Genomic DNA, 24,402 nt, shown 5'->3' on the forward strand with positions numbered 1-24,402 from the left:
CTGTACAGTTTCCTGCCAGCATTCTTGTTTTCTTATTTCTTTTGATTAGATTGATTTCCCAACTCAGATGGAAATTCATTATTGTTTTTGCATTAATTAAACCATGTTTATGACATTTTCTAATTTGTGCCTTTTCATTCTGTTCACAATCATGAGGGGCACAAAATATATTTTGATTAGGAAACACAATTTCTTTCCACTCCCTGCATACAATAAACTTCATTGAAAAAGACCCGTCAGCCACAGTATTTAAACTAATTGCGTATTTATGTTCGATTAGCCTGTTTTATTAGTGTAATTAAGTGAGTCAAACCATATGTAGTCATGTTTATGATTTTTGGATGAATTTTAAGACAACACATTTGACACTTGTAGAACATGGTAACAATCACAATTCACCCCCTTTTGGAGTGAGTATCATTTAACTAATATCTGAGCCACATGCATTGGGCTGCTAATAGTGTTCTGAATGTCTAGTATTAGTTTAAAGTGGATTTATATATAGTGGATTTATAGATTTATAGAACTAGAAAGGGTTCATGGGTTATCAAGACCAACCTCCTGATCATTGCATATCTCCAGTTAATGCTTCCTCATATATCCAGCCCCATTCTGAAGACTTCCAGAGGAGACCTCACCACCTCTCAATAAGAGATGTGTAAAATTTGAAGAATTAAGAATTGTTATATTTCTTTACAGGACACGGGGCCCAAGCTGAAAAGAGAAACAGTAAAAATTAGGGTACTGTTCCATTATCCGGGCAGAGGCCACTAGGGGCCACTATAGAAGGAAGGATAGTTCGTTTTATGGGGTGGGAGTTGTTTGAAGGAGTAAAACCATTTCTCCCTGTTTCACTGTTATTCCCCCCACCCATGTGCCCCTCATAGAAACAACAACTGTTTATGTAATGGGAAGGGGGCAGGGGAAAAATACAGCAAAAACCGGGGAAACGGTTTTTCTCCTTCAGTCCCCCTCCTCCCCCTGAAATGAACTATTCTCTCTTTAGCGGCCCCTAGTGGCCTCCGCCCAGATAGTGGAACAGTACCAAAATTACTATTGATTTTGCTGCCAAACACATGATCTTTGAGTCCCAAGCTTAGCAAACACATCTCAGAACTGCTGAGGTCTTAGCCATTTCCGCACAGAGGTTTTAATCCTATTAGTTAATCTTGTGACTGGTTCTGTGCTCATCTCACATCTGAGATATAAATTAGCTATTTATTGTTCTGTAAATATCCAGTATTTTTGGACATAAAGAAAATTTTAGGCATTGCAACTTCAGGAAAATTGCTGAGGTAGTCACACAAGGTGTTGAAGAGTTCTTGAGACTAAGACTGCTTATCATACTTGTTTTTTGTTTTTTAAATAGCACAGACAGTCCCCAAAGTCTAAACAAGATAGGTCATGTAGGTTTGTCCTTAAGTTGAATTTGTTTGTACGTCAGAACATGTACATTTTTTAAAATGTAACTCTAGCTGTGTGTGTGTGTGTGTGTGTGTATGTGTATGTTAACACCCCTATAGTGTTTGTTTGCTGTGTGTACCACTGTTCAGAAGATTTTACCTCATTTTCTGTCCCTGTGATGGATTTTGAAAAAAAAATGATTTGTTATAGAAATAAGGTTTGGTGAGAGAGCTTTAGTCGAGACACCTTTTCCTTAGCATAACTCTTTCAGGAGTGAATTTCCCTTCCTAGTGATAGATTTCTCTTACTTCATGTTGTCTCACCCCTTATCTGTGAGCTTTTTCAAAATACAATGATTTATTTATTTTTATTTATTTACTTTATTTATATACCGCTTTTCTCAGCCCTCAGGCAACTCAAAGCAGTCACACATGCAGTGGATTTACATATTACACATGCCACATATATTATAGCACTTTATTTTTCGTTGTTGTTTTGCCATAAGATTTTCCAGGTCGAAAGTTGCATGACGCTTTATGTGAAAAACTAAGCAGAAAGCTACAGTACCAAGTCAAATTTTAGTTCAGTGCTTTCCAGACTATCTGACATTTGGGACATCCCCCCTTATACACACACACAGCCTAAAAAATGGTACCATATCACTGCTGTATGTAGCACTGGTTTAGTCTAATCTTCTCCATGAATTTTCAAGATATAGGGAATTTAAATGGAATGAGTTCTAGTTCTGGATGTTTCAACCAGTCATAGGTTCACTCCCTTTTCCAGTTGGAGAGACAGCAGTGCTTGTTTTTGTGTTTATTTGTTTGGTTTTAAATTTAGGTTAGTTGCTTTATATGTTCCACTTGCATTCCCATCCTGCACTCCACTATGCTCTACACATTTAAAGTTTAATACAGATACATATGCATGTAGGAAAAGCTGATTTATAGTTTTATTGTTGGTTTCTTTTTGGACATGTATTGTATCATTTCTGTGAAATTTGAAATGCTTCTGGATCATATGTATTTAGAAATAAGCAGAGTATGTCTATACTACCCCCCCCCCCCCACCCACACACCAATGTAAATGTTTGTGCTCTGGTAGCTGAACAAGATCACAGAGTACTTTTTTGACTGGATTGTGACAGCATTTATGAGTCTTTTAAGTGATCCTTTTCGATAAAATTAGAACAGTCATATTATCCTTCTCAAACTTAGCTTTGGCATGCATACAGGTACATTTTCAATCACATTCTTTCCTCATATCTTTCTCTTGCAGGTTGAGGTTTGATTTTCCTCCATATTGCAAATATCTGGACATAGTAGTTTTTTTGCAGAAAATGTTACAGAAACAAGTGACATTAACTTGAGCATGGTTTGAGTACCTGTGACTGGTTAGCCTTATCTGTTTAGTAGTTCTGCCATCCCGTAATACAAATACATATTACAAAATGGTTAAACAGTTTTTGGAGTTGTCATATGTTAAAGCTTTAGTCATTTCTTAATACCAGACACTTAGTCTTCCTTTCTCTTTTATAAAACCACCCACATGTGTATTTCTTGTGCAAGATTACATACAGTGTTTTTTTAAGAACCGACAAGACCCCAAGGAACTGAGTACAAGGAGCAATGGTTTATTTCAGAGATGGGCTGAGGAAGAAAACTGTTTATATTAGAAAGTTGTACACTTCATTGCTTCTGTAAGCAGTTTGAACACAAGCAATGTTCTGTCTTACTGAATTTGGTATAATATGTTGTAGGTCAGGAAATGGGCGCTTGTAACTGCTTTTTCCTTGCTTCCACAAGCAAAAAGGGTTCTCCCCTTCTGTTGCTTCATCCATCACCCTCCACCTACGCCAATACCAGGCAGGACTTTGAACAATCTACAAAGGTGTTATGGAAAGCCAAAAAGGATACCTTATGGTATAGTAATATTCATGTTCGTTTGGGTGATCAAATCCTGGATTAATAAACCAGGGTGTTCTCGAGCTTCCTGAAACTATGCTGAGTTCCATGTTCCTCCATTTACATGAGTGAACGAATAGAAAGCCTCAATTCACCATAGCTTTATATCACATCCAAACCAGGAAACTAATTAATCACTTTGATATTAGTTGGGATTTGAAGCTGTGATTTATAGATGACTTCTAAATCTTTTTGCTTGTTCAGAAGTACTTTGACTATAATTTTTTGTTTGTATATAATGGAAAAAATATTTTCCCAATCTGCTTGCATAGAAGAGTGCCAGAATGAAAGCAAAGAGGCTACATGCAATGGGCAAAGCTTATAAATACTCTGGTGTAATTAAATAAGCATGGACTGTGTCTGTGCCTTTACCATGCCAATTTGGTGTCTTTGCAGATGTCTTTAACTTTATAACATGGGATGTTTCCTTTGCAGATAATTGGGATATTTTTTTTTACTTTGGGCGGGGGATTATAGACCTGTGGTTTTCAGCTTCTCTGTCTTCTTGGAATTGTTTCCACATTACTTAAACTTTGAAGGACTCCCATGCACATCTGTGAGAATTCAAAGACATGTCCTTGGTTTAATGTTTTTTTTTTATGAGGAGCACTAACTGTGATGGATTTTTTTAAATGTTGCAACACTTTTCTGTCAAATAATGTATTTTCTTTGGGAATAAATGCCAGTGAGAGTACATGCTAGCACTAGACCAGGGCAGTAGATGAGTTTTCCACCTTGGTTCTGAAATATGCCACACATGCTTTACTTGTAGCAGGGAAAGATTGGTAGTGATGGGCCAGCAGTCCTTGGGGACACCTGTCTGCCATTGCTATCCCATGAGGTCCTGGGATCCATGTTTTGTGAAATAGAAATTAAAGACAACCACTGTGAACTGTGCTCTGGAGCTAGTACACTACAAGCAAGCATTAGTTTCCCTTTTTAACTTGGCTTTCTGAAGTGGATATTTTGTACTTTCATAAGTTTCTAGTTGTTATGTCAAGATTAGAATTATGATTCCACAATGTCCTGCTTAGAAAAAGATAGTTGACAGTTACAACTGTCTCAGTAGCAGTGCTATTGTTACCAGTCCTATCTCATGTATTTAAAAAGGAGTGAGGGAGAGGAAAAAGGAGCTTGGGGGCACTTTTAGGACAATAACTTTCATGGGTATCATCCCACTTCTGCAGACTCAATACAGAATGACATTGAAGCTTCAGGTTATAATACATATACAGTACATGCATTTGTGGGAATGGGATAAAGTATAATAGGATTCAGAAAGATGCAAATTGTTTCCCTTGCTCCAAATTTTCAAAGGGTTTAGTAAGGCAATACAGGTCTTTTAGATCTTTACAGTGGTCAGTTAGTGCTGTTGTGTGAAAGCAATACATCTGCTTACCAAATGTCACTTTCCCAAGGTTCAAAACTCTCTGAGAAGATTCCTTTTGTTATATATGCAGTAGTAAGTACTCTTGTATTAATATCCATAGTGGGCTATGAAATCATTGTTTTCTTCATATCTCTGCTGATGATTTGGAATTTGTGAATATAATTCAGTGTAGCTGTTTCTCTTTCAAAGTTGCAGTGAATGTAAATGTAGTTACAGAGCAGTTAATTCATATGTATGCTTCGGTTATTTTGAATATATATGTTGGATTTCCTAAAGAAATTAACTTCTACATCTCCAACTACAAATGTCTTTAACGTAACCTGCATTTGAATTGAGTCTTGCTCCAAAAATCTAGGATAATTGTGTTTAATGAGACTATTTAATCTTTAAATACAGTACAGCTCCCATGTCCACAGGGCTGGTATCCACAGTTTTATTTATCCACATCCGACAAAATGTATTATATTGTGGCATCTTCTAGGTTCTACAGCATGATTTTATGATATCTTGTCTCTTCATTTCAGTAGGATTTGCTACTATCCGCAATTTCACGTACTCATACTAATTCAGGGAACATATCACTTGCAAATTGAGTGTGTGTGTCTGTGTGTATTAAATTTTGCCACAAAGAAATCAGATCCTATCTGATCTTGGAAGCTAAATAGGGTCTGCCCTGGATAGTACCCGAATAAGAGACTGTCAGTGAATACCAGGTGCTGTAGGCTACATTTCAAAAGAAAGAACAGGAAAAAAATACTTTGTTTATAATTCATGCTTAGTAATACCTTACAAAATTCATGAAATCACTATAAGTTGACAAGCAACTTTGAGATACACACACACGTTGAACATTTGGAGGGAAAATAAGATCCACAAATTGATGTAAAAGAAACTGAGACAGTTGGAATAAAAAAATCCTTGGAGAAACAGCAAATCCCATTTCATACTTTTAAAAACAATAATGTGAGTATAGCAGTTTGCAAATCCAGGTTCAAATCTTTATTTAGCTATGGAAACCAGTAGCAGACCTTAAGCCTGACCTGCCTCATAGTCTTATGATGAGGATAAAGTGAAGAAAAGGAGAGCCATAATATATTACATTGCATTCACTAGAAGAAAGACAGGGAAAATGTAATAAATATCGCTAGATAACATGAAACATTGGAGCAAAGGAAGAAATACTTCTGACTAGTTTGATGCCTGCATGATTGGGTAATAGGGTCGGTGTGCTTTCTTGCAAACAGCTTGATGGTGTGTGGACCAACATTTAATTCAATGTCATTGTTTACTGTCTTTTATTTTTTTAATCCCTCTTACCATATTAGATAGCAAACATTTGGTGTGTTAAAATTTGCAGTGAAATGGATATGCCACATTGCTAATTCCACATATGTATCTTAATAGAGGAACATGTGTTTCCGTTTGCTGGGTAGCCTTGAGATGCTTAGACAGCCTTTGTTGTTTGGGCAGCAGCTGCCGTCAATTGAGGGATAAACAGGACATCATTGTAAGTCATTATTATGGGTGTGTAGCAGCTGATGATGGAAACTGCCTCTGGCATTCCTCTTGTCTCCAAGATGAGAGAGCTAGACCTGTCTATTGCTTGGTGAAAATTTTGAATCTCAAGGCAGACTGACTAACAATATGCAATGTATGTGCATGAGAGAGAGAGAGAGCCCTGCAAAAGTGGGAAAACTGCAAATAACTGGTATTATTTTGTACCTGAGAACACCTTTCGAGGACTCTTGGGTTCTCCATCTTGACTCTATGGTCAACTGCTGGAGTCACCCACAAATGAGGACCAACTGTATTCCTTACCAGAGCTCCTCATAAAGTTCTTGGGACACTCTTTTGTTCCATTTCTTTCTATGGTATTCTATAACAAGGATAACATGGTGTCCTGTGAATGCTCCCGCAGACATTATTTGCATTAGAAAAAGACTAGACAACTATGGGCATTCTGAGATATCCAATCTACAATCTCCATGGGCAGCATAGTCAACAGTGAAGGATGAATGGCTGGGACAGCCCAAGGATATTTGGAGACCCATTGTTTTGGGGTCCTTAGATCTCTTATAATTGATGATTGACCAGTACTGGCAGCAAAATCCTCACACAGCTAGATGTGCAAAATCCTCACACACCTGGGGACTCACATGGGGACATGGCTGCTTCTTTGCTCTGGAAATCTCTTCCCAGAGAGGCTAGATTGGTGTCTTCTATGTTCACTCAAGCAGGTAAAATCCATTTTATTCTGGCAAGCCTCTTTAGAGTTGATTCAGGGGAACTAAGCTCTACATAATATGTTATTCTTGCTTTCTTTTACATTTTCATTAGTTCTTTTGGTTTTTAACTTCTGTATTCTGTTGACTATCAATAATGGCCTGAGTCCTAAACTGGAAAAAGATGGATTATAAATAAATATTCCCCTTCTTCTATGCTTAATTGCTGAGAAATCTCTGATTGATTTTAAGTTGGAGTTTGCTACTGCTGGGAACAAACTGACCTAAAAACAGGGGAAAGAAGCAGAAAAAATGCCCAGCAGATAGGTGGTTTGTTGGCAACATACTACACTTGTGCTGTACCTATCACAGTGGTTAAAGAAAAGCATATTATGGTCATTGTTTGGGGATTGTCTGCTCATATACTTTCTCCACCCACAGCACTTGTTTACATAATATAATGCAGATTTGATTTATATTGCTTTAGTAAAGCCAACTTATTTTAAGCAGACTCTGTCTGGGAGCTAGGCTGCCATCTTTAGTGGAAAATTCTGCAAATAATGTCTATATTTACATGTTACTTTGGCAAGTTAGAATAAACTTTTGAGTTGTCTGGAAATGGATATTCTTTTCAGATTTACAGATTCCTACTGCTCTCTATTAAAATGTTAAGCAGTATAAGGATCAGTCAGTTTTGCATGGTTCACTTTTTCATGCCTTGCTACCCGCTTGTCAGGAAAGGAAGCACACTATAAAACAAAAAATCTAGCTTAATAGGGCAGGTTTGAAAATGAGACAAATCACTTTTGAATCCTCTTGCAATTTATCTAAATTCAGAGAGTCCATTTCCATTCTTTACATAATTAAATCTAAGGTGTCATAAGCTTTTCAAACTCCTGGAAATATTTGTTATATGGTAATACATTCTTTAGACTAGTGGTTCTCAACCTGTGGGTCCCCAGATGTTTTTGCCTTCAACTCCCAGAAATCCTGACAACTGGTGAACTGGCTGGGTTTTGTAGGCCAAAACACCTGGGGACTCACAGGTTGAGAAACACTGCTTTAGACAATAGAGCTGATTAGTCTAGCTAGGGAAGTGACCTTTGGTGTGCCTGCAACCTTTCTTGATGAATTAATACTAGGAATGCTCTGAGATCAGTATATGTTAGCTGACAAGAACTGAACACCGATTCCCTGGTGCTTACAAAATGAAAGCTGTGACTGGCATTGTGAAGAAAAAATTAGCTGTACAGCCACAGCTATAAAGGCTCCAGTGTCACAAACTCTTTATTGTGTGTTGTTGTTTTTTTTTGGTGTCAACTGGAAAGGGAACGAAGGTTACAAAAAGCAAATGCAGCTGAAGAAGGTCAGAGAAGAAGGATTGGCGACTAATTATGCTTAGCATCAGTTGTGGTATTGGATATCTGACTTAAAAATAATGTGACATACCACTCTATAGAGGTTTCATTTATTTTTTGTCAAGCCTTGAAGCACATGGGCTAACCATAAGGCACACACAGTAGGTATATTCACACCTCATGTTGAGCTACAAATTATTTTACTCATGATTTGTTCCTTTAGTCACGAATTGCCTAGTGGATAATCAAACATGCTAGTATTTCTTTAAATCTCACATATTTCTTTTCCGTCTCTCTTGTTACCTCTTGCTTCATGATGGACATCTAATAAGCAATAGTTCTTTCTCCGAATGTAACGACAAGTTGTGGTTTAAATATGTCACAAGGTATATTCCAACAACCAGCTAAATTGTGGTCTGTGGTGGGATAACAACTATAATTTATGTGAGTGATTTGAGAAATTGTGGCTTATTATCGCCTTTTGTGTACTTTTTTCTCCTGAAAGATCCCATCATTATAAGCCTCTTTTGGAATACAAGAGAAATCGAGGGGGGACGGGGGGACGACAACATTTGCATTTTTGGCAAAAATCTCTCAAAATATAAACAGATGACTGTAAATTGTGGGATGAGTTACCCTTAACAGCTCTTGCATCAGGCAGCACTGGCTGAATTTTATAAAATTGTGCTTCCTTTGCCACATTTTTCCAACTGTTTAGGAAATATCCATGCCCTCATCCTAGGAGATATAACCATAGCTTTAGAAGCTCCTTCTGTAATCATGATTAAGCTAACAGCTGTTGCTCGGTAACAGTAGGTATAAACTATACATTGGTAAGATGGAAAACTTACAATGCAGTTTGAATGGAAATGGTGACATCATAAAACACCAGTTGGTGTCTTTAGTGCTAAACAATTGCTTGACTTTGAAGAGAGGAGACATAGAGGACCAATGGAACAGATATTTTAAATGCAAAGTGATAGGTCAACAGGGATGCTGGTGAAGAGAATTGGTTTATAGTACCAATTAAAATACATAACAAGAGGGGATATTTCAAATTTTGTGATTTTTTTCAAATACAATAATAGTGGTAGTATAGGAGATGACATTCAACCATAGCTATGGCAAAAAAGTGTGTGTGTGCTTTCACGAATACTTTTATACCAGTTAGAGCAATCACACACATGTACTTACATGTAATGAACTGAACTACTTTTCAATTCAGGAAGCTGTTTTTGTGTTCTGATATGTCACCATATCTAAAGTTGGATTGGATGCATAGTTTTATAATATCCCATTCACTCCATGATTTTCTTTTGGTTGGACTTTTAAGAAAAAGCGAGAACAATATCAGAGCACTGGCTGAGTAAAAAATCAATAATTCTCAATGTAACCCAATTAACATTATGGAGACCACATATATTTTCTCCCTCTGTTATCGCCCCATATTATTTTGAGTCTGAATATACAATTATATTGCATATTTATAGTGTGTTTGTATCTGTATTTGAACATTTTTATTTGTGTTGAAATCTAACAATTGAAATTTGAGATTATTTCTTCTTAAAAGTATAGTAGTGTTATTAGCATTACAATGAAATACAGACCTCTATAAAGGGATTCATACTATTTCATGTTGTCCAAATATATATACATGTCTGTTGAATTGTCTACATGTTACCAAAACACACACCCTGCTTTTTTGAATAAAACAGTTGGCCTTTGGGAAAAAGTTAAAAAAGGAAGACTTAAGCTAAATTTTAACCTGTGGAAAATGGAAAGTGATGGTTGGATGTGTTGTGAATTGAGGGATGCTAGAAAGAAGATTGTTTAAAGGCAAAAATATGACCTGAATAGCCCTCAGTATTCTCTATTTTCACCAAGTGTTCGAAATGTGACCAGACAGTGCAGTTAGCTCTTCACATTTGCTGAGGTTGGGATGCAGGATCCCGCAAAATGGAAAAAAAAAGTTCAACTTTAAAAAAGGGGGTTTTTTTCCACCTAGGATAACGTCTTGCAAAATTACTCTGTGGTGAACATCCAGCAGTACCATAGGAGAGGAGTGTTTTCTTCGGGGGCCTCTAGTTCCTCCAATGAGATTCTATTATCAGCTTCCACCAGAACTCTGTTGGAGGACCTAGAAATTCCTAGAGAAAACATTTAAATCAAATCCATGAATAATGAAATCCGCAAATGTTAAACCTGCAAATGTGGAGGGCCAACTTCTGTCCTAAAATACAATAAATTTTAATCTTGTTATTAGTAAATCTAATACATTAAATAATACCTTTTTTGGTGGAATCAGTGAGGGATACATAAGAGATGTATATATCTAGTTTTTAAAATGCGGTGCAGTTTTCTCTAAGGAATCTAGCAGCTTTATGGAGGAAAGGTCTGGCTATGTGTCAAGTAGAAAAGCGAAGAAGAGGAAAAGAGTTTGCTGCTGATCTTTGCCAGCTGTTCCTGAAGAGCTGGATACCCAACATTTGTCACTCTAGTCAGATTATTTAGACTTGCTCTCACACGTTTCCTCTCCTCTCTTCGTTTAGAATTTCAGATCTTTTAGTCTTCATAGGGTAGTTTGCTAACTTCAAATAAAACCGCTGGGTATAACGAACTGTGGCACAGCAGAAGCAACGGTGATGTGCCATTTCTTATGCGGTGTATTTTCTCTTTCAAAAATGATGGGAATTTAATGCCTAAGCCTCTTAGCGTCTGTCTCATATCTGACTGACCCTGAAATTCCAGGCTGCCTTGGCTTGGTTCCACTTGAGAGTTCATTCCTATGGGCTGAATCAGATGGAGAGCAACAACTGTTGAATTGTTCTTTGTTTCCCTTTCTGTAGCCAGCTTGTAACCTGAGGAGTGTAAAAATGTGCAGCTATTTGTAGGGTTTGACTTGGGAAGTACTCCTTGTGAAATCACCTATGGCTAGAAGATTTCTGCTAGCTCCCACCATAATGTGGTGCATAGCATGTAGCTTTGGAACTGGCCATGCGACTCAATTGTTCTCTTTTGTGTTGTCTGGATGACCTCAACCTTCTGGGTGGATGTTTGATGAGGTAGAAATTGTGCAGCCTTTGCTTCCTGCCATTCAGACTTTTCATTGATCCTTTTCCTGTCTCTCCATTGATAACAATTGGAATGCTCCTTCCTTCCTTCAGTGAGGGGGAATAACAGCTCCATATCTGTTCTGCTGACTAAGGACTCATATGCATTAGCAAATAACACCTGGTTTAATTGAACTATGGTACAGGTTGCATCCAGCCGTGGTTCAAAACTATTCAGAAAAGAAATCCAGGAAGCAAATCTTGATTTTGCTACACACCAAGCATTATACTGATGTGTAGGCATGCTCTATTATATTTATTTCACAGACACTTAAGCTTTTCTCTGGCACATAGCTGAATTGTTTGCCACTTTCTTTGTTTGTTTGCGTGTTCTCACCCCAAAGAGGACTCAGAGTGCCCTTACAATAAGCAGCAATTTGATGCCATATCAACAAACATAAAAGAGATAAACATATACATTAAGGGGAGATAGGGCGAAATATAAATAAAGTTTTATTATTAAAAACATTAAATTAAAAGGCAATATAAATGTTTTATGTAAGGGACACCATTTTACTTTCACAATTGTATATATAATAGTACATACATACACAATTGTACATGACCTTCCTCAGGTTTTTGTATCCTGGAACCAAATCCCAGCAGATAGCAAAGGCCCGCTGTATTTTATTGTCATATATATTCATCCTATGACACTAGTTATTAGCACTGATAGGGTAATTATCAAGTTAGTTTTTAAATCAGGGTAGGATTCATGCATGCAATACAGATGTCACATGAGAGATACCTTTTATTACATAAACTGCGTATTTTTGGGAACACCTTGAGTATAAATAATAAAATTGTGGCATTTTTCTAGAATTAACGCTTGCATAAGTGTCTTAATAATAGTTGCTGATGGGTATCTGAAACTAGATCTGGCTTTTGCTTGAAAGAGAGAATTTAAAAGCTCGTCTTTTCACACTTATCTTTCAAGTTGAAAATCACAGGAATTGTTCATGTCTTTTAAAAGCCAAGCAGCTGTAAGGAATCAACAGCACCAGGCAGCCGTTGTGGCTCTTGGATGGCCGCCCCCAATTCCCTGCCCTTTCTGAGAAGCAAGCATAGCTACCATATCTTGCCATCACTTGGGGTGATAAAAGGATTGGATACTTCTCTTTGTGTAGCATCATTGTGGAGAGAGCTGCTAAATTCCACTCTGTCTTTTACAATATGCCTGTGTGGTAAGGAGCTGATTATTATTCCTTTAAATCATAAGTGAGGAAACCTTTGACCCTCTACATGTCTTGGCTTAAACATTCTATTAGCCTCATCCAGCATGGGCAATGGAAAGGGAGTTCTAGCCAAAACATCTGGTACTTACAGCCTGCTTACTGCTATTCTTATGAGTAGTTCCAGTGATAGTGGCAGCAGATGTGTCCAGTCCAGGTTATGCCTGTGTTTTCGATGAATAGGGTATACCATGGGCTTCTGGCATGGCGGGGTCACTCATAACCGGATTGAACTTTTTTTTACAAGTAAGGGGCATTGTACTCCCTGGCTTTCTGAACTGGAGGCATGATTTCAATGTGTCTTTCTTGTTATCCTGTTTTGCTGTTCTCTGTTCACCCAAACCGTTTTTTCTCTTGCCACCTTATTCACACTACACCTGAAGTCTTTTTGCTTAAAAGCAGGAATGTCAATTTGGCCTAAAACCGCAGTAAGAATGGAAGTGGAAAAGAGCCCCATTTTGCAAATCTCACTAAGTTGCTTTTGGCAAATTACAAGCTAAGTCCAGTATAAAATAAGAACAAGAGATTACGGTCTTTAGTCCATTCTCAGGATATGATGCAGGATTATTGCCTGAATATTGCGTCATAACAGTCCACAAAATAGCTTTGCAAAGCTATAGATTTGCTGTCCTTAGATAAGTTACACTGTCCATCACAATTCTTTTAAGCTGTAAACTTGTTTGAGGGCACTGCTGCACTTCAAATGGTGATATTTGTCTTTGCAGGGAGAAAGATCAAGTTATGTAATACTGTGCATTAATGGGGCTTAATGCAAATAAGAGGTGAGATTTATTGCTCATTTAGCACTGGGTTGTGTTATTGGCATTTTCTTGGTATCTTATTTGTGTGCATCCATGCAGTTCCTCTACACTCTAAATACTTTTGGCAACCCTCTTCATTTCTGGGATTCTTTGGGGCCGGAAGTCTTCATTGACTTGATGAGAGAGCAAGTATTGTGTTGTCCCTTTGGGGGGAGGGAGCGGTCTAGAAATACATCATCATCATCATCATCATCATCATCATCATCATTATTATGCTCTTTGATTGTAGGTAAACTATAAACCCCAGCAACGACAATTCCCAAATGACAAAATCAATTTTTTTGAGTGGAGGACATACATTGGGTTGTTAGGTGTCTTGTGTCACAAACGAACATTACATTTTTATTTATATAGATAAAAGCGTCAGGAAGGACAACGTATGGCATTACTGGTGTCCTAATAGGACATTTAAAATAAACTGTAGCTGTCTCCATGCAGTGCTTTGCAAAACCGTAAAATATGGCTAAAATCAGAGTATGAGTGTGCTTAGCAAACTTCCTAAGTGAAGATGATGATAAGAAACCACTGGTTCCAGAAAAAAAAATATTTTGAAGTTGAAGTGCCAACTCTTAGGTGGAAATTGAGGAAGCTTAGCTGCCCCTAAGGAAATCTAGGCAACAACATAGTGTGTCTCTTGCATTAATTCCAGATGATTGTGGACATTCTGCAGCTTACCTGACTGTCTGTAGCACTAGTGACATCTATCTTGCATTTTTTCCTGAAATGGTTAAGAGAAAAACATTCAGTTTCAATTTGCCTTGGAAACATCTGTTTTGTATGTCTTTCCTGTAATCTTCCTGCATAGATTTTTTTTACTAGAGCAGTTGAAGAAAAGTGCCATAGGCTATGCCCAGTTCTGATTTATATCTGTTTATTGGCCAGATCAAAGCACTGCCTTTCAGTAAACCTTCTTCAAAAGGTATTTATATGTACAGAAATGTTGCCCCTTCCTTCCCCTTGTGGCCCCCTTTTGAAGCTTTAAAGTAGATTGTTCCAGGTAGCCACAAAATCATGGCCTTCAGACATAGGTAAGCTTTGGAATTTGTAGAGCTGGCAGTTTGGAAACTTAGTTGATGGTATTTGGGAAGATTTGGCACTGCCATACAATTGCAGTTAATGATTTTACAACCAACAAACCCATCTCTTGAATGACTGGGAACTCCAGTTTTTGAATTCCAAATAATGCCCAATACTAATTTAATGTAAGAGAATCTGACGATCTTTTAACCCAAGGAGGCAACTGTGGGTCTTTAGAGTTTTTTTTTAACATACAGCTTTTATTAACCCTAGTTAATGTTGCCTATGGGAGTAGAGTTCAAAGATGTAGTCATGTTAGCATGTTAGTCTGAAAAATCAGCATGCAAAGGGTTCTTGTAGCACTTTAGAGGTTAACTGAAAGACACAGCAAACCTGAGGAAGTTAGCCTTGAAAAAACATTTCGATGACTACAGTGACCTACACTGCTTTACCTCCTGATTAGGACAATAAATACATCAGCATTATTTATATTCATTGTTCCTTAAACGAAAATGTCACTTTCTGGAAACCAAGCCTCATTACATGGATACACAAATAGTACTTTACCAGTACTCAAAATTCCAATGCTGTTGTTGAGGAGAATGTGCTCTTCCTTACTGTGAAGATTGTTTGACATCTGGCAGTACTAGTAATTTGTGACACAACAGTTTCCATACATACAAACATCCCTGCGTTAATTTGTTGTACCTTTCAAAACCTTTATTTTACTATTGTAATCTTTAGGGCAAGGATAGAGGACATGACCCATCAGATGTTGTTAGACTTATCCCTCATAATTAGCCATGGTGGCCATGACTGATGAGAGCTGTGTCCAGCACCATCTGGAGAGGTACATTTTCTCTCATCACTGCTTTGGAGGAAGAAGTGATCTCCCTGCTTGGACATGAGAGAAGCCTTCCACAGGATGGTAACACATCTGGGTGTCACCTGGGCAACGTCTCTGCAGACGGCCGATTCTCTCACACCAGAAGCGACTTGCAGTTTCTCAAGTTGCTTCTGACATGGAAAAAGAAAAGCCAGGAGATCCATGCTCAAATATCAAAACTGGCAAATAACAGCAGAACTGCTGCTTTATCCTACATCAAAACATTTTGGTTTTTTTAAAAAATCAACTAAAAAATCCTGAGTTGACTTATCACTGGGTCAGTGTGATTACCTCACCTTAACTCTAATTTAAAAAGGAACCATCCTTAACTCTAATTAAAAGAACAAAGAGGCAATTGGGCCTCTGCGAGAAGAAAATGTGGCAATGCTGACGGGATAGGGAAAGGGCAGAGCTACTTAATGCCTTCTTTGCCTCAGTCTTCTCACAAAAAGTCATCTTCAACCTCAGCAAGATGGAGTGGATGATGGATTAGAGGACATCCAACCCCAAATTGGGAAACAAGTCGTCCAGGATTACCTGGCTGCTCTAGACGAATACAAGTCCCCAGGGCCAGATCAGCTATACCCAAGAGTATTGAAGGAACTAGCAGAAATCATAGCAGAACCATCTTTGAGGGTTCTTGGAGAACAGGAGATGTCCCAGCAGATTGGAGGAGGGCCAGTGTGGTCCCAATCTTCCAAGAAGGGAAAAAAGGATGACCCAAACAATTATCGTCCGGTCAGCCTCACATCGATACCAGGCAAGATTCAGGAAAATATTATTAAGGAAGTGGTCTGCAAACACCTAGAAACAAATGCGGTCATCGCTAATAGTCAACACGGATTTATCAAAAACAAGTCATGCCAGACTAATCTGATCTCTTTTTTCAATAGAGTTACAAGATGGGTAGATGCAGGGAATGCCGTGGATGTAGCATACCTGGATTTCAGTAAGGCCTTCGACAAGGTCCCTCATGACCTTCTGACAAACAAACTAGTCCAATGTGGTCTAGGCAAAACTACGGTTAGGTGGATCTGTAATTGGTTAAATGGACGAACCCAGAGGGTGCTCCCCAATGCTTCTTTATCCCGGAAAGAAGTGATGAGCGGAGTGCCGCAGGGTTCCGTCCTGGGCCCAATACTGTTCAACATCTTTATTAATGAAGGGTTAGAAGGCATGATCATCAAGTTTGCAGACTACACCAAATTGGGAGGGATAGCCAATACTCCAGAAGACAGGAGCAGAATTCAAAGCAGATTAGAGAGATGGGCCAAAAATAACAAAATGAAGTTCAGCGGGGACAAATATAAGATACTCCACTTAGGCAGAAAAAATGAAATGCAAAGATACAGAATGGGGGACACCTGGCTCGAGGGCAGTACGTGTGAAAAAGACCTTGGAGTCCTGGTGGACAACAAGTTAAACATGAGCCAACAATGTGAGAGAAGCCAATGGGATTTTGGCCTGCATCAATAGGAGCATAGTGTCTAGACCCAGGGAAATAACGCTACCCCTCTATTCTGCCTTGGTTAGATCACATCTGGAATATTGTGTCCAGTTCTGGGCTCCACAGTTGAAGAAAGATATTGACAAGCTGGAATGTGTCCAGAGGAGGGCGACTAAAATTATCAAGGGTCTGGAGAACAAGCCCTATGAGGAGCGGCTTAAGGAGCTGGGCATGTTTAGCCTGAAGAAGAGAAGGCTGAGAGGAGACATGATAGCCATGTATAAATATGTGAGAGGAAGTCATAGGGAGGAGAGGGCAAGCTTGTTGCCCTGGAGATAGGACGAGGAACAATGGCTTCAAACTACAAGAAAGGAGATTCCATTTGAACATTAGGAGAACTTCCTGACTCTGAGAGCTGTTCAGCAGTGGAACTCTCTGCCCCGGAGTATGGTGGAGGCTCCTTCTTTGGAAGCTTTTAAACAGAGGCTGCATGGCCATCTGTCAGAGGTGCTTTGAATGCAATTTTCCTGCTTCTTGGCAGGGGGTTGGACTGGATCGCCCATGAGGTCTCTTCCAACTCTATGATTCTCTTAGTAGAGTGGTGAAAGACAAGAGCTTATCTATACCAAGAAAACCTAAAAGAAGCACCAGCCTCTACTCCCTCGACTGTGGCTTTATTTCTGGCCTTTTTGAATCCCTGGGAAAGAAATACCGGCATCAGTGAGGGGCAAGTGGCCCCTTTAAGAGCAATGGTGTTTTTCCCAGAATATGGAATGACCTTTGACTTATCCAGGAATCATAACAAAATCTGCAATTTTGCCCCCCAAATCTCCCCATGACTTATACATGAGTGTATACTGTATTTTTAAAATTTTATCCTTTTGATAATAATGTTACAAAATTGAGAAGGCCCTTGATAGTATTGTATTGTGGAGACAGGAAATGGGTGAAAGTTATGTAAGTCAGAGCAATTTCCTCTTCTGAAAATCCAATTTTCATGAATTTAATTAGTAACACAATAAATAGACATAATAACAGTCACACTGGGCAATTTTGTAATATCAGTTGAGGGGTTGACCATCCCTAGTAAGCATGTGTAGTCGGTATTCATTGCAAATATGGATCAGTATGTGAGTTCTAACATACAGTACACATTATTGAAACCTGCTAAATTGCATTCCAATTAATTTAAGATATTCCCAGACCATATTTAATTCTGATAGGATCTCGATAAACGGGAGAAATTGAATGTGTGATTCACTTTGTAGCCTATGAGTCTTGATAGGGTTTCTCACATTTGTAAAATGGGGGTGGTGGGAGGTCCTGTGTTGTGTAAATTTCCTGATCCATCCACAAAGCATAATAGGATATTTTACTGTCTAGCTGTGGCGCCTTTGCTTTATGGCTTCAGCTATAAAGGTTCCTACTGTTAGGTCTGGCAATTCTCTGTTCCTGCTGTCCAGGTGGTGGCCATCTCATAAGCACTTCAGGGCCTTGTTAAGGTATATATTTAACAATAAAACTCTTCTTTCCACATAACATTATTCCATTCTCAATTTACAAGTTGGAATAGAATACCTTCCCATCGGTTTCACATTACAGAAACATATTGTGCACCAATCTAGACATCCCATGCTTACACCCTGAGTTATAGGGGAGTGGTTAAGTGAAACTTTGAGTTAAAATCTATCATTTCCTCATGTGCCAGCTTCCTTTATTTATCCTAGATGGGTTCTTTCTTGTAAAGCCTTTTTCTACATGCAAATGCATACTTGAAGATAATTATATGTCACTTAATCAGTTAGGTAGAACATAGTTTAAAGAAGGAAAGCAGTGCCTGTAACTATATTTTAGATTTCAAAAATGTAGTTCTTACTTGTTGAGGATAATTATTTGCAGCCTGCTTTTGATTAATGAGAAAAGGGGTTGGCATAACTTTTACCCAGTCAGGCTAGAGCAGGGCCATGATCAAACACTTTGCTAGATGTTGAACTGTGGCTCCTAGCACTTTCAGTCAATATAGGAATGTTTGATGTTGCAGTTCAGCTGCATCTTGAGGACTGTTTAAATAGAGTTTAAAATTTGCAAAAGCATCTTGCACCTGGAGACTCAGAGCTTATTCTGATTGTATCAGCTTTGTTGAGTGCTCTCTGTTTCGGGAAGGATTCATTCTGTATCCCAGATGCATTTTTAATAACTGGCAGAGAGTAAACTTAAGGAGCTTTGTTGAAGCTGAATTAGAGTGTAAATGCGTTTTAATTATCTTCTTAACTCTGATATTAGACATTTAGGTCTCATTGGAATTGCATTTGAGAATATTAGAGCTGATTTTAATGCTTCTTTCAATATTTGTAATTCTGATTGGGCTTCTGTTGTATATTTTTAAATAATTGGGTGATGGGAATATCCCTCCTCCATTTTCCTATAGTTGTCTTTGAGCATTTGCAGGTTTGACCTTTGCAGTTCTAATTATTCACAGTTTTGATTTAAAATGATATCTCTAGGAACTCTAGATCCTCCACTGTGATTCAATGGTCAACTTCTTCCAGTTATACTAGAGCAGTGGCTCTCAACCTGTGGGTCCCAGATGTTTTGGCCTTCAACTCCCAGAAATCCTAACAGCTGGTAAACTCTCTGGGATTTCTGGGAGTTGTAGTCCAAAACACCTGGGGACCCACACGTTGAGAGACACTGTACTAGAGAAACTAGAGGTTTCTAGAGAGAGCATATCTCTAGGAATCCCTAGATCCTCCAGTGCAATTGTGTGGCCCACTTAATGACCAACTTCCTTCAGTCATGCTAGAGGATTTAGAACTTTCTATAGATAAATTCTTTCGAGGAATCTCAAGGTCCTACAGAGTAATTCTACGGCCAGCTTCCTTCAGTCATGCTAGAGGATCTGTAGCTTTCTAGAGAGAGAATCTAGGGACCTCATCATACTGATAAGCCCCTTCCCCCTGCTCCTGTTTTGCCAGCAATCACTGGTGAATCACACTCACCTACCCCCAATCACATGAGGGGAGAGTGGCAGATCGGGCACATTAGCGTCCTGTCCCTTCCCCCATCAAACGGGGGAAAGCATAAAAAACGCTGATCTCTCATCATGGTGGTGAGGAAGCTTCATGCAACACTTCCTCGCTGCTTCACCCATCGATGGGGAGGGGCCACAGCCTGCATCATCTGATGGGATAGGATCAGTGGCCAAAAGAAGCCCCAGTGTGGTAAGGGGCAAGAAAACCCCTGTGTGATAAGGTGGAAAGAATCTCTAGGTACTCCAGGTGTGGTTCTGTGGCCAGCTTTGAGCAGAAGGTGACCATAGAGTTGTGTTGGAAAGGGTCCTCAAAATTTTTAAGCAGAGAGCTAATTCACTGCCCCTCAGACTGTTGGGGGCCCAGACTATAGTTTGAAAAAAAAAAGCATGAATTCCTCTGCATAATGGCCATATCTTATTTGTAGTACAAAAACACCATGAAATAACATGGTGCGCGAGCATGGCGGAGAGACGGGCACCTTAGAGCTCTGCAAGAGTGCCAGCCTCGACCAGGTGACTGGGTAGAGCACAGGCTCCCTTCCCACCCGAGGATTGAAGAGGGGGGAACAGCGAAACCGGGGGTCCCGCCGATGGTCTAGAAGGAGACCCTCTCCTCAAGAGGGGGCCACCAAATAGACCCGGCAAGGGACCCAAGGTACGGCGAGTCGCGGCGAGGCATCTGGGGATTGTCCCCACCATATCTCCAGCCACGCGCTATTTTAAAGAGACCAGAGACCACGAGAGTAAGTAAAACCGAAAGGTGTCGGGCGAGGAGGGAAGAAATCCCCGGGCTCGGGAAGAAAGGAGGAGGACAAGGACTGTGTAACAGGATGTTCAAGATATAACTTTCTGAGGCAATCTGTAGTACTGGATACAACTGGACTTAATAAAGGACTGAGAGAAAGAAGCCCTGAAAGGGGAATTCTAAGGGAGAGGAATTTGTATATCCAAAAACCTACTAAATAACAATCAGGTAGCTGTTAAGTAACAGCAATAAGTAACAGTAATAAGAATTAATAAGAATTAAGTACTGGTCCGCGGAAGGAAAAGACGACTGACCTTGAAGGAGTCTTGTTGTGTCTACAAGAAAGGCAGACTCTGCGCAAGCGCCAGAGACACGAGGAGAGAGGACGCGAGAGCATACAAGGCCAGCGAGACATCGCAGGACCTTGCGATCTCGCGAGAAAGTGAACGAGATTTGAAGAAGGAAATCTCAGGCAACCTAAGAAGAAGCGCGAGAGCTCAAATAACGCGAGAGGTGGAGCGAGACTGAGGACGAGATCCCGGAGGCCAAACAAATAAAATAACAACCACGGAAGACATAGAAACGGAAAGCCAGAGGAAGGAAAAGAGAAAGGACGGATAGTGACGGAGACGGAGAGTGGCACGGGAAAACAGAGAGCACAGAGGGAAAAAGGCGGGAGAACAAGACAAGAGCAACGCACAAGAGAACAGGAGTAAGTACATGGAACAGACTGCAAAACAATAAACAAACAAGTAAAGAGCACACAAGAGAGTAATAAGGGGAAAAATAGGGCCAGCCCACAGGAGGGAAAAATCAAGTAAAGACAAAGTAAGGTAAGATTAAATAAATAAATAAATAAACAAATCAATAAATAATAAAAATAATAATAATAATAAAAATAAAATAAAAATAAAAAACAATTAAACAGATACAGAAGAGGAAAAGGATACATATATATATACACGGATATATATATATATAAAAAAATAAATAAATAAAAGAAAATAAAAATAATAACAATAAATAAACAAAATAGATGTGGGCTGACCTTAAGAACTTAACCCTGTTTCAAATAGGCTCTCCCAGACTGAAGGAGGAAATGGCATCAGGCAAAGGAAAGAATGGAAAGGAACTGAAAGAAGCAAGCAAAGACACAAGTAAAGAACCAAACAAGGAACCAAATAAAGAAACTCCCAAGGAACCAAATAAGGAGATAATTAACACCCCTAGAAGACTGTCAATAGGTGAAAGTGGAAGCTTGAAGGAACTATTAAAGGAGATCAAATTAATAGGCAAAGAACTAAAAGCGATGAGTGAGAAGCAAGAGGAATATCAACAAGAGTTAAAAGCGATGAACGAAAAACAAAAAGCGTACCAGCAGGTGGCACAAGAACAAATGGCGGAAATAAAGAATGAAATTAGAGCCGAACTAGGAGCGGTGAGGAAAGATACAGAAGCAATGAAGAAGGAGATAGAGGAAATGAAGAAACAAAAAGAAGATCAAGGAACGAGACAGGACAAGACAGAGGACAAAATAGAAGCACTGGAACTACTACACAAAAAAATACAATTGAGACAGGAGAATATAGAACGAAAGGAAACGGAATACCAGATAAGAATGAGAAATGTCTACGAAGAAAAGGAAGAGAATATAAGGGACATCGCAACTGAAACTCTCGCAGAATTGCTCCAATGCACCAAACAATACATGGAAGAGCAAACGGACAGAATCTATAGGATTAATACAAACTACGCAAGAAAGAATAAAACCGACAGGGACGTCATAGTACAGCTAACAAGAAGATCAATGAGAGATGAGATTCTCAGAGCCAACAGTGGAAAGTCAATATACTACAAAGGGAAAAGGATAGTGATTCTGAAGGAATATCCGACGACAATAGTGAACAGCAGAAGAAAATATGCATTCTTAACAGAAGAATTGAAGAGACAAAACGCAAGATTTCGCTGGGAGAAAGACGAAGGCTTAATGACAACCTATAAGGGCCAAAAGTATTGGATTAAAACAATAGAGAGAGCAAGACAATTCTACAAGGGAATCAGGAAAGAAGAATCGGACGAAGGAGAAGAAGAGGAAGAAGAAGAAGAACCGAAAAGAAAACAGAATAAAAGAACACGCTTCGTCTCTCCCAGTAAAGAGGAACTTGAACTAAGAAAATATAACTTGAACCAACAAGTCCAAAAATACATAACAGAGGAAAAGATCAGAAACCAAAGAAAACAAAAAGAGGAGGCAATGGAGGAAGAGGAGCTGAAGACGAATACAGAGGAAGTAAGAGAAGAAAGAGAAGGAACAGAACAGGTGAAAGAAGCAAAGGACTCGATTTAAATGTATTCAAATTTTAAAATATTCTGTAATAATGTTAATGGATTAAATGGCCCTAATAAACGAAATAAAGTATTCAACAATTTAATAAAGAGAAAGTTTCAGATCATTGCCCTACAAGAAACCCACATAGCCAGCAAACATGTCGCCCATCTGGAAAATAAAAAATTAGGTAAATTGTTCTATTCGTCGGCACTAGAAAAAAAGAGGGGTGTAGCCCTATACGTGGCCAACCACATAACAGCAGATCTAGCTTTTAAAGACCAGGATGGAAGAATGGTGGGGGTACTTATTAATTGGAAAAATACCAAAATATTAATCTGCAATATTTACGCACCAAACAATGCGAAATCAAACTTCGTGAAACAGCTAGAAGCAAACATAATAAAACAGAAATTCGATAAGATAATAGTGATGGGGGATTTTAATAGTGTGTTAGATAAGAAACTAGATAGGACAGATAGGAGGGAAGGAGTGCCACCGACTAAAGTGGGTCTTATTCCTAAAACGCTAATAAATATGATGAAGGACTTAAAAATGGAAGACGTCTGGAGATCAAAAAATGAAAAGAAACAAGATTACACATATTTCTCGGCCAGACACAAGAGCTGGTCGAGAATAGACATGATCTGGGCGTCAACATCCCTCATAATAAACACTAAAAAGATAAAAATCGCCCCTAGAACAGAATCGGATCACTGTCCAATGGAAATGGAGTTAAAAGAGGAAGGGAGGAATTGGAGATGGAAATTGGAGGATAACCTATTAATGAAGAGAGAAGATATAGAAAGAAATAAAGAGATTTTAAAAGAATACCTAAAAATTAACGATACAGCCGAGATGAATATTTTTACCCTTTGGGAAGCTAGTAAAGCCGTTGTACGGGGTCACTTTATCCAGCAAAAAGCCAGAAGGAAAAAAGAGAAGACAAAGAAATTAAAGGAAATCATGGAGGAAATACAAAAAAAAGAGGAGGAGTTGAAGAAGAGCCCCAAGAATAACGTAGTAGCTAAAAAATTAACACTGTTACAAAAAGAAAGAGAAAATATTGAAATGGAAGAGAGAGCAAACGAATTGAAATTTATCAAAGCCGACCATTTCCAAAATGCCAACAAGCCGGGGAGATGGTTGGCGAGGAAATTAATATTAAAGAAGGAATCAAGGTACATTGCCAAAATCAAAGAAAAAGAGAAATCATTCACTAGCGAGGAAGAGATAAGAGACCAGTTTATGAAGTACTACAAAAAATTATACCAGGACGATCAGATAAAGAAAGAAAATATCATCCAATATCTAGAGGAGAAGAAAATCAAGAAAATATCGGAAGAAGACAGGGAGTTACTAAACAAAGAAATCTCGGAAACAGAAATCAAAGAGGCAATTAAGAAATTAAAGACAAACAAAGCACCTGGTCCTGATGGATTAACTGCG

At 38.8% G+C, this 24,402-nt stretch overlaps 1 protein-coding gene across 5 annotated transcripts in view; it reads left to right on the forward strand.

Moving 5' to 3' along the window:
• Positions 1-24,402, forward strand: part of PTK7 (protein tyrosine kinase 7 (inactive)) — a 124,567-nt gene that overhangs the window by 64,733 nt on the left and 35,432 nt on the right. Inside the window, exon 1 of one of the 5 annotated variants that reach the window (XM_067463489.1) lies at positions 12,458-12,632. The exons of the other annotated variants lie outside the window; for them this stretch is intronic. Coding sequence (XP_067319590.1) covers positions 12,473-12,632 — 160 coding nt within the window. The 5' untranslated portion in view covers positions 12,458-12,472. Of the gene's footprint in view, positions 1-12,457; positions 12,633-24,402 lie in introns of those variants that run through there. 5 annotated transcript variants of the gene reach the window in all.

Source organism: Anolis sagrei, chromosome 1, assembly GCF_037176765.1.
Source record: "Anolis sagrei isolate rAnoSag1 chromosome 1, rAnoSag1.mat, whole genome shotgun sequence".
Classification (NCBI taxonomy): domain Eukaryota; kingdom Metazoa; phylum Chordata; class Lepidosauria; order Squamata; family Dactyloidae; genus Anolis; species Anolis sagrei.